The sequence below is a fragment of the Seriola lalandi genome, unplaced genomic scaffold (assembly GCF_002814215.2).
Source record: "Seriola lalandi dorsalis isolate HSWRI2012SDOR001 ecotype SW California unplaced genomic scaffold, Sedor1 jcf7180002054469, whole genome shotgun sequence".
NCBI lineage: Eukaryota > Metazoa > Chordata > Actinopteri > Carangiformes > Carangidae > Seriola > Seriola lalandi.
In genome coordinates, this window is record NW_019525022.1 from 1,006,410 (window position 1) to 1,024,796 (window position 18,387).

The window sequence follows — 18,387 nt, forward strand, 5'->3', positions numbered from 1 at the left end:
ACGAGTGCCTGGAAGCTGACTGGAATAATATTCTGAGAAGTGATGTTTGATTCATCTGTGACAAAGAAAGTGAACTGACCGATGACATCTGCAGTAACCAGTGCAGTGAAATCGGGTCATTACAGCAGATACAACAAAAACAGCCCCAAGTTCAACCATATTTATTTCCATCATAACCGAATGCAGTATCCACAGAATCAGAGACAAGACAGGCAGCAGGGTGTAAAGGTTAGAGGCTCCATCGCTAATCATGAAACTAGGAGAAATAATATGTAACCTTTTCTCAACATCATAATCCCCTTTTAAACAGATATCCCACTACATGGCCGTTATGAAGAGCACTCATTAACCGCCTTTGCTTGTTTACACTGAACCAAACACAGTCGTCATAGTGCGGCTACAGTGTGAGACTTTGGAAAACATGTTCAGGAATCAGAGGTGTGACATGTAAGACAAAAGCATTTGGCGTCTGTCCCTCCATGGCGACTCTCCCTTTCCACAGACATCGATCCTGCTCCATGACCGCCTCCACTACCGGTTTAATACCAGAACAACACTAAGAAGCAATTCAACTAAAACATTACCACAATGTGACATATTCTTCTTCTGTGTCATTTTACAAAATATCTACTTCACATCGACAGTAAAACACATGGTCACATGGAATCAGGAATGATTTTACCATCATTTTTTTTTTTCCTATTACAGTATGACTGAATGGATATTTAAAAAAATACAAATAGAATACTCACTGTTTTCTAATCAATTATCTTTGTTCTACATTTGAACTTAAGGCAGGAAATCCCAGTTCCAAAGAAAAGAAACAATGTGTTCTCAGGAAGTAAAAACAGCAGCTGAGTCTGAGGCCCAATCCCAATGTCCCTCCTGGACGTCACCTGGTAAGCGATTGAGTGTGAGAGGCTGCGAGGGCTCAAAATGGTATAAAGAGGAATGGGAAAGCACTTTCTCTGTCACATATCAAGTTACCCCGACGACGTCAAAGCATGTTGCATACAATTGTGGGTTCGGGACTTTTGATTATAAACATAATGGTGATGTTGGATAAGAGCTGTTGAAAATAGATTTGGAAATTCATCATCATACTCTGAATCTTGCTTGATATCTTGCTCTGAATCACCAGTGACCTGTGCGTTTATTAGTGTTTGTTCCATTCATGCTTGTTTATTAACCGTTCTTCTCCTATCTTCTTTTTTTCCGTTTCATGGTGGTTGTTTATCAATCTTTTAATCAACCAATGTCTGTAGAGTTCCTGGTTCAAGATTTTTACAAAACGTCCTTTCAATCCATCCAATAATTGTTGAGATATTTCAGTCTGGACCAAAGAGGAGCACCTACCAACATTGCCGTCTCTAGACCCACACTGCTACTGTAGCTAGAAATAATGATAGTAATTTTCAACCAATCAAATTAATTCAAAACATAAACCTAATGTCTGATCCCTGCAGTAGCTTTATGTGGGTAAAGCCCAATGCTTGTTCTCCCTGCTGTGAACCCCAACAACTCTCTCCCCCACCCAACCACATCGTTGCGGGGCTAAGTCATGGCAAGGGCTTCAAAAAAGCCTAAACTGGCCAAAGGTGCACCGTGTTATTTTAACATTTTTAAACCTAATGTGTATCCAGACGGGAAGTTTCTGCCAGACAAACAGGAAAAAAACATGACATTTAAAGATAACTGTGTAAACGTGTTTCCTGAGCGTCACTGGAGATTGATTTTGATGCGCATCCACTTCACCTCAGCTCTTATTCTGATAACACATCTCTAGTCAGTGGTGGAAATGATTCCCTCTCAGCTCTCGGCAGCCTGCACGAACCAATGAGACTTCTTGTTTGGATTTCCTTGTCTCGTACTATGAGAGGCTGGTGTCAGTCATCTCCCTAATGGAGCGCTTGTGGAGGCAAACAGCCAGTGGGGACGACTGTATTCTGTTTCATCACGTGGGAGACAGGGGCTAAAGAGACCCCATTATGTCTGATGGGAGGGGATCCACAAAGCAGCTTTCTCCACTGCAACGTCAGGGGGAGATGGAGCGGGACCGAGTGGAGGGAGGAGAGAGATGGAGACAAACATGTAGAGAGAGATAGAGTGAGAGAAGGGAGGAGAAACCTGACCTACTTCTCCTCGGCTTATTTATATGCAGAGGACAACATAGTGAACCAACCAGAGTCTGAGGAGCTGGCATAGCAACAACAGTCAGAAAAATCCCTGTCTGAAAACCAACTGGTTAACAATACCAACACGAAATGCTAAATTGTGAATTTATGTGAAGACGTCTATTGAAATAATCTGTAATAATCTATTTTATAAATCTAATGATTAGTTTATACATTAAAAAAAAAAATCAGAAAATACTATAATTTCTCCCTGAACTTGTATTTTAAAGAAAAGCCTGGTGTTATTCTATATTTTCTTATTGACAAGTCTGCCTGTGTCTGCCTTTCTGACTTTCCTACCCTGTCTGTGACACTCACTGGTTCCTAATGAGGATTTACATGTTTAACAAGAGTTGCATTGCACTGCATGCTAATATCAGCATGTTAACATGTTTGGCATGAAAAATACAAACATGCTGATGTTTAGAAGGTGTAATGTTCATGTCACCATCTTAGTTCAGCTACTTGGTCATAAACTTAAGTATTATTGACCCGATGGATAATTACTCCATCCAATAGGGGAACATGAATATCTGTCAGTCTGTTTTTTTTTTGTTAAGTTATTTTTTTGGCCATTTTATGCCTTTATTTGAAAGAGACAGACAAGAAATGCAGGGAGAGAGTAGATGATTGACATGCAGCAAATGGTCTGGCCGGCTGGGAGTTGAGCCAGGGACTCATTTGAGCCCATGTGGTAAGTGCCCTATCCATTCGGCCATCAGGTCGCCCCCCTCCAACTGTAGTCACCACTGAGAAGAGGGATGAGATGGGATGCAATGATTTCTTAAATATTTAAACAAACCTCCACCCAGTGTTTTAGCAGCTCATCCCTAACAATGAGTGGGATGTACAACATGAACCACAGTCTACAGTGTCCATCTCCTCGCTGTGGCTGTGTCTCAAATCACTCTCTGTTTACCACATAGTGCACTGTGTCCAGACTGTCACATTTTATTCACTTAAATGGGGAAGTGATCTCAGGCTTTTGGACCCCACTTTATGTGACGTTAATTGAATAAGTCAGGCCCCACAGTGCTTCAGTAGTAATGACACCATCATGTGGAAGCAAAGTATGACTCAGCAAGATGCTGGGGCACTGAGCTTATCCATTCTCTGGTTTAGATATTAAGACTATGGCACCCATGGGACATGTTTCGTCCCAAGAGTTGTTTTCATAACCAGGAAGACTCTATCAGTGATAATATATTTTTCTTTAAAACTCCCCTCTTGTATCTTACATTGGTGCCGTCTTTAAAATCTTAGTATGCCACCGACAGGAATTATGTCTATGTCACGATCCGCCCCTCACTTCCCCTCTGCCCCCTGTCCCATCTCCCCAGACCTGCCATTATTCATCTGCCCACTGTTGTTTTCCTGTTTCCATACACACCTGTTTCTTATCTTCAAGCACCTGCACACTCACACACCTTTCTCAGTTACCTCATCACCCAAGCCAGTATTCAAACCTGCCATTGTCACCAGTTCATGTTTACTTTCCCTTGTTGTCTGCTCCTGCCTGCCTGTCTACCTGCCTGTCTACCTGCCCCTCTGCTCGTCATCCTGTCCGCTGTAAGCCTTATTTAACCAATTAAACCTGGTTAATCATGACCTGTATGACTGAGGATCTTATGACATCTTTACCTATTAAACTTCCATCATCACTGAACTGGTCCTCCTGCCATGGACCCAGAAGATGAACTGCAGGATTTGTCCTATAATCACATGTGCCTCTATGGTGAGTGGAAACGGGAGTCTAGTAGGAAGTACAAAGAGGCTGCTTTGAAGATGCAGCCGTTGCCTAAGAGCTCCTGAAGTGGATGGCTTAAGGACTTTCTGAACAACCCTGATTCTCTGCTTGCCTCTCAGTCGGCTAGCCTCCTTTCTTTTGCTGGGAGATATCTAGAGGTTGGAGTGCCTAGAAGAAAGCTTTGGTCTAGTAGATGTCAGTCCCCTATGCTGCCCAGTGCCACAGAGCCTCCACTGCACAGCGCTATGATCAAGGGCAGCCCCTGGTGACACACTGCCAGACCTCCCAGACCTTCAGTCGGCCAAGCCGGCTCCCAACGGCAGATCATCATCATCCGCCCGCCTGCTAATCAACCCGTGAGCCTGTAAGTCTTATTTTATCTATTTATTATGATTCTGTTTTCAACAACCTTGACAGTGAAAGTGTTGAACTAGACTGAACCGAACGCTGTACTACACACCTCTTAGGAGGAGCTGATTTTAAAATGAACTGACAGAAGCTGGATTCTTACGCCCTACAATGAATATGAAGCTGCCTCTCCTCGTAGGTGTTCCTGTCACTTCTTATTTATCTGACAGCTGTCTCAGCTTAAATGTTCAACCATTTAACAAGGGACAAAATCATCATACAACAATACGGCACGATGTGCTTCACAAAAGCAGTTCAACAGCACGAGAACCTGATCTTCTTTCTTCCCCTTCAGAAGAAACCCATTAGGTACTTAACGCCAGTTTGAAAAAAGCATTAACGTCTTTCTTCGTCTGACTTCCACAGTGGACATATAGTATTATGGAATAAAAACACTTAACGCTTAAGTCCTTCTCTCAGACGAGCTGGCAGCGTGAGCAGGTGCAGCCTTTTAACATCTCGGCAGGGAAATGATGAGAGCCCACATGTGCATTCAGGTGTGTGTGTGTGTGTGTGAGTGTGTGTGTGTAGCATGGAGCTGAGAGAGACAACTGCTAAACAAGCCATAACTAGGACACCATGAATTATGCATCAATATCCAGATAGCTTAGCTGGAGCGGTGACTTGATTACCTGTCATATATAATTTAACTGCAGTATGTTTATGACAGACTCTACTGTAAACTCCACAGAGAAGCAGAAAGACACTCATGCACAGGTTTAGAAGCACAAACAGATATGGGTACAGAAAAACCCAGTTGTTTATGAGGAGTTTATCAAATAATAGTAAATGACTATTTCCTGGAGTAGAAATAATCATCAGTGTTGCCCTGTGATTTAACTGAACTGACTGAAGCATTATTCAGGCATCAGCATGTGTGCTCCCTAGTCAGGAGTGTGTGACACTCACCCTGTTAAAGCGCTTGGCCTGGAAGAGGTGTCCGTTGACTCGGTAGAGTTTCCTCCATCTTCTGGCCCCGCGGCGATAGATCGATTCTAGGAGAGAGAGTAAACAGTTGTAGAGTAGCAGCATGGTGAGGGGGTGAGGGACTGATGGGGGGGGTGGGGGGTGAGGGTGAGTGGGTGCTGCACTAGAGAGGAAGGGAGGAGATGGAGTGAAAAGTGTAAAAGCTGAGGTAAAGGTCCTGAGGCTTGTCCTTCATCTTAAGTCTGAGCTCAGGGAAAGAAAACCATCAGGTTTCTCTACGATGTCTCCACATGCACACACACTTACAGACACCCTTAAAGTGCTTGACCCCCCCCCCCCGTTCAGTCCACTCTCTTTTTTCACCCTCCCTCTTCATCTTCCTCCCTCTTTCCCTTTCTTCATCCCTCCTTTTCTTTCACTCCTGGTGATGAATGAACTCCATAACGCCTTTTGTTCAGACTAGACTGTGAAGGTGCAGCCGTAGCTATTTATAATAAGAGCACGTAGTCAGCTATTAATACACTGCATGGCATAAACAAGTGACTAGCAGTGTGCTGAATCTGGGAGGTTCTGTCACTATTTTAAAATGATGAGGAAACTTTATACACTCTTACGGAAGCTTTACTTGGATTCAGCAATATTACATTATTTATCTTCATCAGGGATGGGATTGTGATAATTCAATGTGGTGCTAGATTTTTTTTAATTTTATTTTTATTACAATTCTTTGGATATAAAGAGATGATTAAAGAAGACAAGAAGAATGATTACCTGACCATTTTTTAGTTTTAGTTTTTTTAGTTGAGTGTGCGGTTCTGCTAGTGGTGATGTTCCAGTTTCTGTTTTGGTCTGGTATTCTCTTTGGACCTAGTCTGGGTTTATAAATCCTCCTGGATCTGCCTCAGTTCTTCTGGGTTTAGCCTCATATTTGCTAAAAGTTTCTCTGCAAACTTTGATTCTCACCTTCCACTTGTAATTCGGGATTCAATCAAACAGTAAAGGATGCAAGTTTGTTGTCATACATCTCCTCCTTTGTGAAACTGATGTTGTGATGTGATCTGACAAGAAGCTTGAATCTAAAATCATTCTCGCCATGTACTATGAGCTGCCAAATTTACCAGTCACCAAATAAAAGACAGTCATCATATACCCTGAAGTGCATAAACATTATGACCACCCCTGGCAAATATGCTGTTGGTGCCACCAAAAGAACTGCGAACCGATGAGGCCTGGACTCTCCCTCTGCAGGACCTCTGTAGGTGCCCTGTGGTACCTCGCACCAAACCATTTGCAGGCAGGGTCTGTGAGGGGGATCGTAATTGTTGCAACACCCTGTGACTTGGGTAGACTCACCACTGCTGAGCGGGAACCCTGCTGTTTCAGAGATGCTCCGACTCCGGCATCTGGCCATGAAGGTTTGTCCTCTGTCACAGTCGCTCAGGTCTTTACCCCCTCCCACATCCTACACAGTGACTACGAGAACCGACTGCTCGCTTAGAGCCTAATATATGTTGTAACAAGATAATCAATGCTATTCACTTTCTCTGTGAGTGGTCATAATGTCTTGGCCCATCAGTGTACTGCACTGCAACTACACGTTTAACAAAACATGCCCACAGTCCAGCGCCCCTGTCAAACGCCATAATGAGCACAATTACTGTTTGTTTAACCATTATGCATCATGTCTGTTGTTTATATTACTTAGTCATGGTTCAGACAAGTGTGCAGATGAACTCTAAAATCAAAGTGTCAGGGTAATCAGTGATCACTGTGGGAAATTATTATAGACAACCATTATATTTCTATTAGCAGCAGGAAATTTGGATTTCGGGGTGTTACGTAAGACAGAGTTGAAAGAAGAACAATTTCATTTGGTGCACTACCACACAGCAAAACAGCAGTGGAAATCAAAAGCAGTTGGGTGACTTCCTGCTGAATTCTGGGCATATTCTATATCCTACATCTAATACCCTATATCTAACCTATATTCTATATTTTTCATATTATCAACTAATCCTGTGAAAAGGCCCAAATCAACAATCAATGTATCCTACTGACAAACATTGTGTGTCTGTGTCCTAGGCTTGATGTACAACACTGTAAATTTTTATCCGTCACACAATAACCATCAGGAGGCGTCTGATTGGTCCCAGATTCATTCTGCAGCAGGAAGACGAGCCCACAGATGGTCTGGTCTCCACAGAGCCCTGAACTCAACATCATGGAGCCAGTCGCTCATGAAGACAGACTGAATCCACAGATGAACTGTGGCAGGTTCTCAACCTGACTGACAAGTACCTGAGGAACTGTGTACAGGTGAACTGAGGAGGACTGCTGCTGTTTTGTTTACTGCAGTTTGTATGTAGTGAACTGATAAATAAAAACTACTTATGGCAATATTTTTGAAAGGATCCTCAAAACACACACCGTCCTGCTGCCAGAAATACTCAGTAGAGGGGGCGTCGTGTGGCGTAGTGGTCTAAGCAGGCGCCCCATGTGTAGAGGCTACAGTCCTCGTTGCAGTTGGCCCCGGTTCGAGTCCCGCATCGGACGGCCTTTACTGCATGTCATTCCCCCTCTCTCTGCCTCCTCATTTCCTGTCTCTCTCCACTATCCTGTCCAATAAAGGCACAACAGCCCAAAAACATATCTTAAAAAAAAAAGAAATACTCAGTAGAGCACTAAATCTGAATTCATCCGCCACTGAAAACAGTCCCCAGCACATGCTCTATTCCTCCTTTTTGACAATTTAAGAAAATAATTCTCAGACTTTACCTTCTCCTGCTTATTTTCACAGGCTGACACAGTGCTGACAAGTGAACTTGTAAAACTGGTGCAGTGTCCCTTTAAAGGCCATAAAGTGGCGTGCAACACTTTTTCAGTGTTGACTGAAAAATCAGCAATACAAATCATACAGATCAATAAATTATCAGCATGAAGGGAACTGGTTGGCTGAACCACATCAGGCGCTGCCCTCCTGACTCCCTCTGATTATTCAGTAGCTACTCTCACAGAGTGGCCCGCCCCCTGTCTGCACCGGTTTTCCAGTCTGGTTGGTTGCTCCAGTGATGGGTGCGGCTGCGATATACTCTTCGACTCACTCATTTTTTTTGCCTCTGTTGCTATGGTAGCCACAGCCCACCATATACTGGCTATTATTGGTTGGTTGTGAGGATGTCGGGATGATATTGTCTGCAAATAAGAGTATATCTTAACAGCGATAACCCTTCTCCTCTTCTGAGAAATGACTCTACCACTGCACACAAGCTGAACATACTGTACATCAGATTTACTGTTTATCTCTTGTGCAGTGGGTGCAGAGCTCAGCTTAAATTTGCATGCCCCGGGGTGAACTCTTGTTCCAGATGGTTTTAACACAAATGGGGCCTCACACCATCTTGAACATTTAAGCTAATAATCAGCATCCTTGTCTATTGTCAGCAATGTGCAACACTTACATTATTCAAGGCAATATATATATATATATATATATCTGTCGCTTTAGTTTGGCAAGCAACACTGACAAGCAGATTTAGTCTGGTCCCAGCCAACGTTTAAGTTGTGTTCATCTCTGTATGCAAATCAGCAGCCATAGAGAATGGGATTTAAACACTGTACCAGACACTTGGTACATGAGGTACTGACTGGGATTAAAGGGCAGCACTGCAGCAAAACTCCTGTCACAATGGTAGTGTATGGTAGCATAGAGACTTCTGCAGCCTTGAAAATCTATGCATTCTGCCTTTTTTTTTGCATGGCGATGAATGTTTTTGTGATTCTTGTATCTCTGAGTCGGGGCAGCGGAGATCAGAGAGAAAGCGAAGCAAAGGGGAGACACAAAGAGGCCCTGCTCTTCAGGGTCTCATCTGTGAACTCCCTCTAATCCTGTTAACTCGAGGCCTCTGAAGGAGAGTGCCGCCTGCCTCAGAGATTCACTACACTGTGTTTCCATAGTTACCCAATATTTCTTCCTCCGCGCCCATACTGTTGGCTGAGTGAGGGAGTTGGGAACGACACAATGCGCTGGTAAGTCTCTGAACCTACACGTCATGTTACACGTTCTCGGTGCCCACATCAGATGCTAAACACAGTGTATGGGATTAAATAATTGATGTGCAACAGATGTTTTGTTGCAGCTCTTAGCTCAGTGTCTTCAATCAGAGTGCTGATGAATAAATGACTGGTTACACAGAAGAAATGTAAATGGAAAGTGTTTCCTCTTAAAGACCTCCACCAATAAAAATCAAGTGTTTAACCTTGTTGACATGTCCATATGTTTTTTTTTAAATATATAATACAAGACATATTATGAGTGAAATAAGCAATCAACACCGTGACTGTTATTTCAACCTTGGAATTGCAGTGAACTAAGGACAAGAACTAAGGTTTCATACGTCACAAACCTAAGGAACCGACCCTGTAAACTTGCTGAGATGGAGGGCGGGGCAAAATAAACCTAAAACCAGTCAGGTCAGAGAGCGAGAGTTTGTATTAGCACAACCATTAACACTGTGTCAGCTGGAGCCAGTTACAAGCTCAGGAAGTAAGAGTAGATGTGCTTTTTTTTCTTTTTTTTTTTCCATACAAATCATCAGTCTCTGGGTTTAAGTGGTGATTATACTGTTAGTAATCTATCTGTCTCTGATGTACAAACACATTTTGACATTTTTTATTGGAAGCATCATGGCCAGTATAAACTATTCCATAGAGAACACTTTAGCAATTGAAAGCAGGACAAACATTCGAAACTTAATACTCAAATACTCAAACTAATTACTACATGTATAAAATAATTCAGAAAGAGACTAATTCAATCCACACTGGAAAACAAATGAATGGATGATTAACATCTATACTTTAAATGTATGTTTGTATGTCAGTAATATTCATAAATGACATTAGATTAGATAAAATTAGATTAGTTTAGATAAGATTACACTAAATGACATCAACATGTAAAAAAAAAAGTGTTGCTCTGTGATCATTATAACGTTGTGAAAACATATGTTCCCCTTCTGCTTCTTCCTGTGAATGTTGAGGTTCTACTTGTGCCAGAGTTGGAACAGTTGTTGCTCAGATGGTTGTTGGACATTTTTTCACTGCTTTTAAGTGGGTGGGGCCCAGTAGAGAAAATGTGATGTCATATGTTTTCATGCACCAATCAGAGTTTAGCAACATTTGAAGCAAGATGTGATGATAGCTGGGAGGTTGTTTGCTTATGTTAACAGCATTGTTAGACAGGAACACACCCACACGGTCCTGATGGAGCTGATTAGCTGAGATTTTGACCAGTAAGCTACGTAATGAATAAGGATGTTTTTTTCTAAACTTTAGCCCTGCTTGTTGCTCATTCATTCCTAAATATTTAATATTATAGAGAAATAAATTAGGATTTTAAACCAATTAGTCATCCTGCTTGTCAACATGTCATGGATTATAATGAGCAGATTCAGATCTGATCATCATCACATGACAAAAATGTGCAAGACAGAAAGTAAAACCTTTTCTTGCTGCTCTTTTGACCATGTCCACTCTTTAATTGGTGGAGAATAATCCTTCAAGTGTTGGTGCTCTTTCTTCTGTCTGGTTTGTTCATGTTGATCTTGCACAGAACTGAGTCTAATCAACCTTGAGTATATTTGGTTTGGGTCTGACTGTCTCCAGTTTCTTTCCTTTTTGGGTAAATTTTCTTTGGATCTGTTTCAGATCAGGACTAAATCTTTGAACCTCTATAAACACGTTTTTAAAAAATTTAAAAACTGAATGTGTCAAGGATTTAACTTTCAGATACTGCTATCTGCATGTTAAAAATGTTTTCATTTCTGACTGATTTAATTGAATTTCTGAACACTACCCATATTCTAAGTCTGAGTTAAGTCTGCATTAGCTTCAAAGAAAAAAAACAAATTTTTAACTAACAAGAACAGCCTGAGTGTGAAGTGTGAATTCACACATTAAATAAGGCTCAAGTGAGGAAGAGTGTTGCTGCAGGAGAGTGCAGGTGATGTTAAACCTGAGGTGAAACCAGAAGCGATTGTGTGATGACCAGTCATTTCTCCTCAAAGACACCTACTGCTGCGAGTCGTCATGACGCTGTAAATACTGCCACAATATTGGCTCAATATCAGTCAGTGTCAACCACAACTAAAGATAAATACATCAGAGGGATTTCCCAGCCTCATCTATCCCTTCATGCTTTACCCACAGATAACAGCAGCCTCTTAAATCCCCTCTGGTTATAACAGATGTTATTTCTTACTGCATCTAATTAAAAAGCAGTGTCTGGATCAGTTCTCATTTACATCTTGCTAGGACCGTCCCGGCAGCCTGAAGGCGATGCGAACTAGAAATGCCGCCACTGCTTCAGACTTGCTGCAACACACCGCTTGCACTTGACTAGCAGACCTTCAAACAGCTGACCTATTACAACATTCCCCTCTGAAATAGCACGAGTGTTGCATTGCCCCATTTTTATGCCAAGGTGCCAGAATGAGAGTAAGAAAGACACGGAGTGAAGGAACAAAGCAGGCAAAGCAAGTCAAAGCACTTTTTTAAACTATGAATCAAAACACAATACTACACCTCCGGATGCAAAGGCCAACGCGCACAGTCCCGCCATTTTGTCCGTGGAAGGTATAAAGAAGAGCAGACGGCCTGCTGGTGTGGGAGCTGTGTAGCAGGAGGACAGGGTGGTACTACCAAATCCCTTCAGGACAGGACATTTACAAGGGCTTGACTCATTTCCAGACATTGTTCCTCTTACTCACAGGGAAGTAGCAGCATACAAGTTGCTACCAACAACACCCGCCCCCTGCCTCAATTACCCCTCAGAAAAAAAGAAAAAAAAGAAGAGGAAAGCACAAGGCCTCAGGACTGGGAGTACACTGTACTGTATGTTTTCAACGATCAGCAGCAATCAGCAGCGTGTGACTGCACGTATCCCTCTGTTTACGGCACTTGTCAACTTTTGCAAAGTGTCAAGTTATTTTCTGGACACTCTGTTCCTGCTGCCAACTGTTGAGAGTCATTACATAAAGCAAGGTTATTACAGGCCTTCACTTCCAAAGGAGCTGAGAGGCATCAATGAAACAACCCTGAGGCTTTTTTCAGACACAATTAGACCTCTGTGATAGAGGATGCTCAACAGAAGCATGACTAACTTTGTTAGTTTTACTTTTAATTAAAGCGTTTATTCAATTGTCCTTTTAATCAGTGTGTTCCAGATAAAAGGGGGAGAGGACGGACGTTGCAAAGTGCATGAAAATTATAAAACAAGTCCAATTTAAAAGTAGGGATCACTGAAATTAGATCCGGATTTAGGAGTCGTGTAGAGCTTTATGAGGACCGTAGGGGTTTTGTGAAAGTGACAGGGTAGGAGGTAGACACGGACGTACTGTACAACAGGCACACAATCAGTGTGTGTGGGATTCCCTGGGCTGCAGATAAGGCAGTGTCACATGGTGATGAGTCAGCCGCTCTAGGTGACACCATTGCAACAGCTCCATCACGTCTTACACCTACATCCATGTCAGTGGATGCTAACGTCTCTCATCCCTTCTGACCTGTGTGATGTGTCTCCTTCCAGAGGGGGAATTTACTGTTTGGCCATAAAGAGCATGAATACAATACTTTAATCTGTCAACACAAAATATCAACTAAAGACAAGAGGAGAACATTCAAAGACAAGATAGGAAATCCCTCAGTCAAAGTCAATGAACCTGAATAACCTCATTAATGGGCATCAAGGTGAGAACTGATCACTATCAGAAAAAAAAAATCAGTATGATACTGAAAAATGTGGTGGTGTGAGTGTTACAAGACGCTTGTTATCAATACCTACATTCTTTAGTTATTATTAGTAGTAGTGACCTCAAGTGTTAACAGTAATACGTGGGTTGTAGTTTTATCTTTTCTTTATATAAAATCAGCATTTTCCTACAAGAAATAAATAATAATTAAAAAAATGATCAAAATAATAATAATAATTTCACCAGAAATGCAGCACCCTGCACATCCCTACTCTTTTTGATTATTGTATGTTTTAAGCTGCTGGTGTGAGCCACATATTCTGAAATGAACCCAAATCAAAGGCTAAAGTAAAGTAGGCCACCACTGAAGATCCTAATGTCACAACGACATCAACCAAACACTATATTGATGCTTTTTCTGTCCGTTCATTTATTTTATCTGTTAATTTTTAACTCTCAGACTTTCCATTTGGCTACGTCACATGCTCACAGTGTTACATGACAAAAAACAATGAACCTTTCACTTTTCCAACCTTCTTTACTTCTATTTTCTCATATGAAGTTGTTCTAAACTGTCCTCACCGTCTGTGGGTTCTAATTTACTGATCATCATCTGTCCTCCTGCAGCTCATTGTCCACGTCCCTCTCTTACAGTGTGTGATAGTCCTCACAGAGCAGGTAATGTAATCAGCTTTCAGGACTGCACCTGTGCTCAACTGTGACTATCTCCAATCCTCTGGTGACGCCTCTCTAAATAACCTGCTTTATATGTTTAGGTGCTTGATTCAAAGAGCAACACTTCAACATGCAGTGTGTTACTGCTGATACGGTGAAGATAGTTTTGATGGTTTTTCTCGTGTATAATCAGACATCAGTATTTACATAGAGCTGATTTATAGCAGGTTAAGTCTTGCTCACACTGCCATTAGATTTCTGTGTGCACTCGTAGTGAGCTGGTTATGAATACTGCAGGTCACCATGTTTTCATGTTTTTGCTGGGTTTTTTTATGGGTGCATCAGGAGGGCAGGTAGTTTGATGAAGTAGTCTTGGAGCACGCCGTGACCTGATCATCTAATATTTAGGTCCACACACCAAAGAAAATCTAGGACATAGCTTTTGGGCAGGTACGGAAACTGTTTTAAAAGTCTGTCAGCGCACTGGTCAACCAATCCTGACCATCTGAATACTAACTGACAACAGTAAACACATGGCGAGCCTAACTGAGGTACTGGGGTACTGAGATCTTAGCATCCCATCAGCATATCTACAAAGCAACTGTTTCCATTTCTGCTCATCTTCTCCAAACACACTCATGGACCACTAAATAAAAGCTGTGCATTGATCTGGAGAAGCCAGTCTCATCAGTGTGGTTATATAATCTATGCAACATCTGCAGTAGCTTATGAACCCATGAAACATACGGACACATACAACATAAACAGAAAAGTGATGATATGGAAGCATCTGGAACATTTCTACCTGCCTCAAACAACCAGAGTACGTCAGAAAACAATCTTACTTCTTAAAGATTTCAAACCTCATTAACATCTATTAAACGTTGCTGTTTGAGATAACAGATGACAGTTTTAAACGTTGTGATTGTCGATAGTTTAGGAGAAATGCGACAAAGCTTCCAGAACTGCCGGCATGTTTTTCTTTTAGTTTGGAAATCAGAAGACCAAAAGAAAGAGAGTACATCGAGTCCATCCACTAAAATCTGAGAGAAGGCAGTATGATTAATCATCCACTGAAGAGTCTCAGGATAATTCCTCCATGTCTATTCCTTCAGTAAGAGAGGAGAAAACTGTGCAATGACTCTGAGAGGTCGGTCTTTTACAGTTCGATTATCTGGCTGAATGTGGTGATTTACTGCCTCTTCTGTCTCCATCTCATGTCAAACTGACAGGTGGATTAGTTTAAAACAGCCTCCAATCACTGTAAGTGACAGTTGACCTTATACAAAGACTATCCAGATATAATATATTGTACATGTTTGATCTGCAAAACAAGTCACAACTGATTTTCTGTTCTTTTTTTTGTTTGTTTCTCCTTTGGTTTTTGTGTCTTTAGTCTGTGTGCATCTGCACTGATGCAACTAATAATTGCTTTCATTATTGATGAATCTATTGACTTCTTTTTCAAATGTTAGAAAGAATTTTTTTTTCATTTTATTTATTTTTCATTTTATTTAAGTACTGAATTGAGGGTTACATGAAACAGAAAATTCACATTCCACGCAATTCTCCACATCTTTGTGGCTGTAGCCAAACATTTAGTACTTTTAATTGTGTTTGATGAAAAGCGCAACACTAGTGTTTCTCCGCAGCGCTTGAACTACCATCGAGGACATTGAGGTCACGTCTTTAAGGTTTCTCTCTGAATACTTTACATCCTGCAGTAAAGAAACACAGATGATTTCAGTATTTCTACACCAACAAAAATAAAAGGATGCAGGGTTTCTCAGCAGAATTAGACTCCAGCAGTGTTGAGTAGGTTTTGAAACAGCATGTAGACCTTCACCTTGGGAAAACATCCACCCAGTGGAGTGAATAAATAAAATAAGAGAAATCCAAATAGTAAAAGTGTTGTGAGACTTCTGTGAAAACGTCTGTGTTGTGGGTTCATGACCTCAGTGTTTCTATGGCGTGTTTCTCCTGATTTTAAACTTATCACAGGTTTCTACACGAAACCAGCAGCTCATGTTATTGATTGAAGAGTAAAGCTGAAGTGATGGCTCAGTTTATTGACTGATGGAAATCACAATGAGTCATCAGCTGCTTTCAGCTGAGGATTTGCTGCTTTGTGTTGTATGACTATAAATTCAGTCTCTTTGGATTTTGGACTGTTGGTCGGACAAAACAAGACGTTTGACATTTAACTCAAGGTCGTCTTACTAGTTTTTTACTGGACACTTTTACCACATCACATCAGCTTGGATGTGATGTGGTAAAAATGTCAAAAAAAAAATACTAAACAGTGAATTTTTTTAACTTTTGATTTTTTGAATTTCAAAACACTTTTTTTAACTACTATTAAGCAATGCACAATGAACGTATTATTTGTCGTCTTATTGTCTACCTGGTTGTGTATTTGAATGCATATCTAAATGCATTTAAATATGCACTGATCATTGTTCATAAAAATACATGTCTGCTTGTTTATATGAATATACTGTATATCTGAATATATATTTAAATAATTGAAATTTTGTATCTGCAACATTTCTATTTGGAAATAATTATAATTCAGGCCTCATTCACTGCTTTAGATTTGAAGTTTATATTTATTGCTGTTGTCTAGATCCATGTAATCTAAAAATAATACGTACTAAGCTTATCAAGTGCAGTTAGTATATTATTTTAATCTCTGAATGGCTCCTATAATTGAGTTTTCAAACACAATTCACTCTCTCCATCAGCTGTTATGATTTTAAATAACTCATTTGCATGATTGCAGCAATAAATATGTAGAGTCGTGTTGCTTCAGACTCCTGGGAGTGGTTAACAGAAGCCAGACTATCCTTAAATCAACAGGGACATACAGTATCTTGACTATAACATTGTTACTACTCACTTGTCCAGGGAGACAGATAGACTGTGGGTCGTAAATAGGTTATTTAGATCCTAATCATTCGCTGCTGTGGTACTGAGAACAACCAAGAGGCACAAGTTGTCAGGGTTGACAGTCTGCAGATGACAGAGCGGAGCCTCACATGCTCCCAGCGAGGAAAGAAAAGGGGATATTCAATTTAGATGCAGCTGCTGATGTGAAGACGAAACACACACACACACACTCTGTCTAATAGTTACTGAGGAGTCTAATTGACCTTGTGGAAAATGGATCTAGTTCAAGCTCTCTTTGCATATAAACCACAGGACGCATGCAACAAGACAGTGGAGCAGTTTTGCATGATTAGTATAAAAAAGAAGAAACACGCTTCAGCAGAGTAACCTATTTCCTTAACCAGCTGATACTTAATGATGTCATCGCTGGCAAAGAAAGGCAAAGCAGCTCACTTCAACTTAACTCACTTCCAGTGCAACCTCTCTGCTGAGCCTGACATGCTCTGTGGCTGACTGTCTGTCGCTGCACAGACCTCAGGTGACCTAACGTTGTCCGGATCCCGGCGGCAGAGCCGTCCATGCTGACCCAGGATCCCCTACCTTTGAGTCGAAGGTAGAAAAGCAGCGTGAGTAGCATCCCTCCAGCTGAACGGTACCGCTCCCTCGCCTTCACACCCTGGATCTCATGGTAGTCTCCCGTACATCCTCCACCACTCCTCTCCTCATCCTGTCTTCCTCCTCCTCCTCCTCCTGCTCTCACCAAACAGCTTCGCTTGTGTCTCTGTGTCACTCTCTCCTCCCTCCCCTCCCTTCCCTCCTTATTTGCTTTCACTCCCCTCCAGGCTGCTTCTCTTCATCTTTCTGTCACACTAAACACACACTACTGATAGTACACATCACAGAGGGATTATGCAAACATGCGCAAATTACAAAATACGCTTTAAAAAATACATTTCTTCATGTGCACGTCTGAACAGGGATCACGCCACATGACTGAGGTTTGTCACAGGAACCCATCGTCTGCTTTGTGTTGCAGTTACACCATGTTGCCCACAAGATGGCAGAAGTGGCTCTGAATCCGAAAGCAGCATCTTCTGCACACAACACATTTGAACCTAAATTTAAACCTTGAGGACTATTTTTAGTGTCAGTTCTATGCCTATTGGAGTACATCGTGGATGACAGCTACACTGTCCTCAACACCTGTATCTGGATGGACTCAACATACTCCATCAAACTGAGAGGAAGTTTGCTGCTCCACTAATATTCCAACCTGTGATGCTCTTACAGCACACTGCACATCTCCTGGACAGAAAACTGGGCAGATGTCTGTGTGTCGCGCCCCAAAAAGGAATGAATGAATGATTCCTAATTAATCACAGTTTAAATTAAATCATACAACTGTTAACCTTAGCTCCACAAGTCTTACAGGATCCGTGATCGCTAACCTATATGACGTTATCCTTGCTGTTAAAACCCAAACTTCCTCTTTCTAAAAAACACATTAAGGCACTGGCTACATCAAATGAATCTGTTCTTTTTATTGACCAGGCCTGGAATGTTAAACATGTTTATTGGCTTATTGCAGATGTGTTGTTATGGGTGTATCCGTCAAAACAAGGTGTGGTCACCCCTGTTGTTATTTGTGCGACACCTGGGCCCGGTATTCACCAGCCAATAAAATCTAGGTCCGGTTACTCTCTCTCTCTCTCTCTCTCTCTCTCTCTCTCTCCCTCTCTCCCTCTCTCTGCAAGCAGCCTGTTGGCGCACCACACACCCTCTCCGCCCGCACTTCATCCACCTCACACTGATCTTACTG

General features: G+C 41.6%; 1 protein-coding gene across 2 annotated transcripts in view; it reads right to left on the reverse strand.

The window, feature by feature from the left end:
* Positions 1-18,387, reverse strand: part of prkcz (protein kinase C, zeta) — a 105,462-nt gene that overhangs the window by 46,755 nt on the left and 40,320 nt on the right. The window contains exons 1-2 of one of the 2 annotated variants that reach the window (XM_087175417.1): positions 11,839-12,010; positions 5,239-5,324 (exon numbers count right to left, since the gene is read on the reverse strand). In XM_087175417.1, coding sequence (XP_087031543.1) covers positions 5,239-5,324; positions 11,839-12,007 — 255 coding nt within the window. In that variant the 5' untranslated portion in view covers positions 12,008-12,010. Of the gene's footprint in view, positions 1-5,238; positions 5,325-11,838; positions 12,011-18,387 lie in introns of those variants that run through there. The other variant, XM_023411509.2, reaches the window with a different exon arrangement.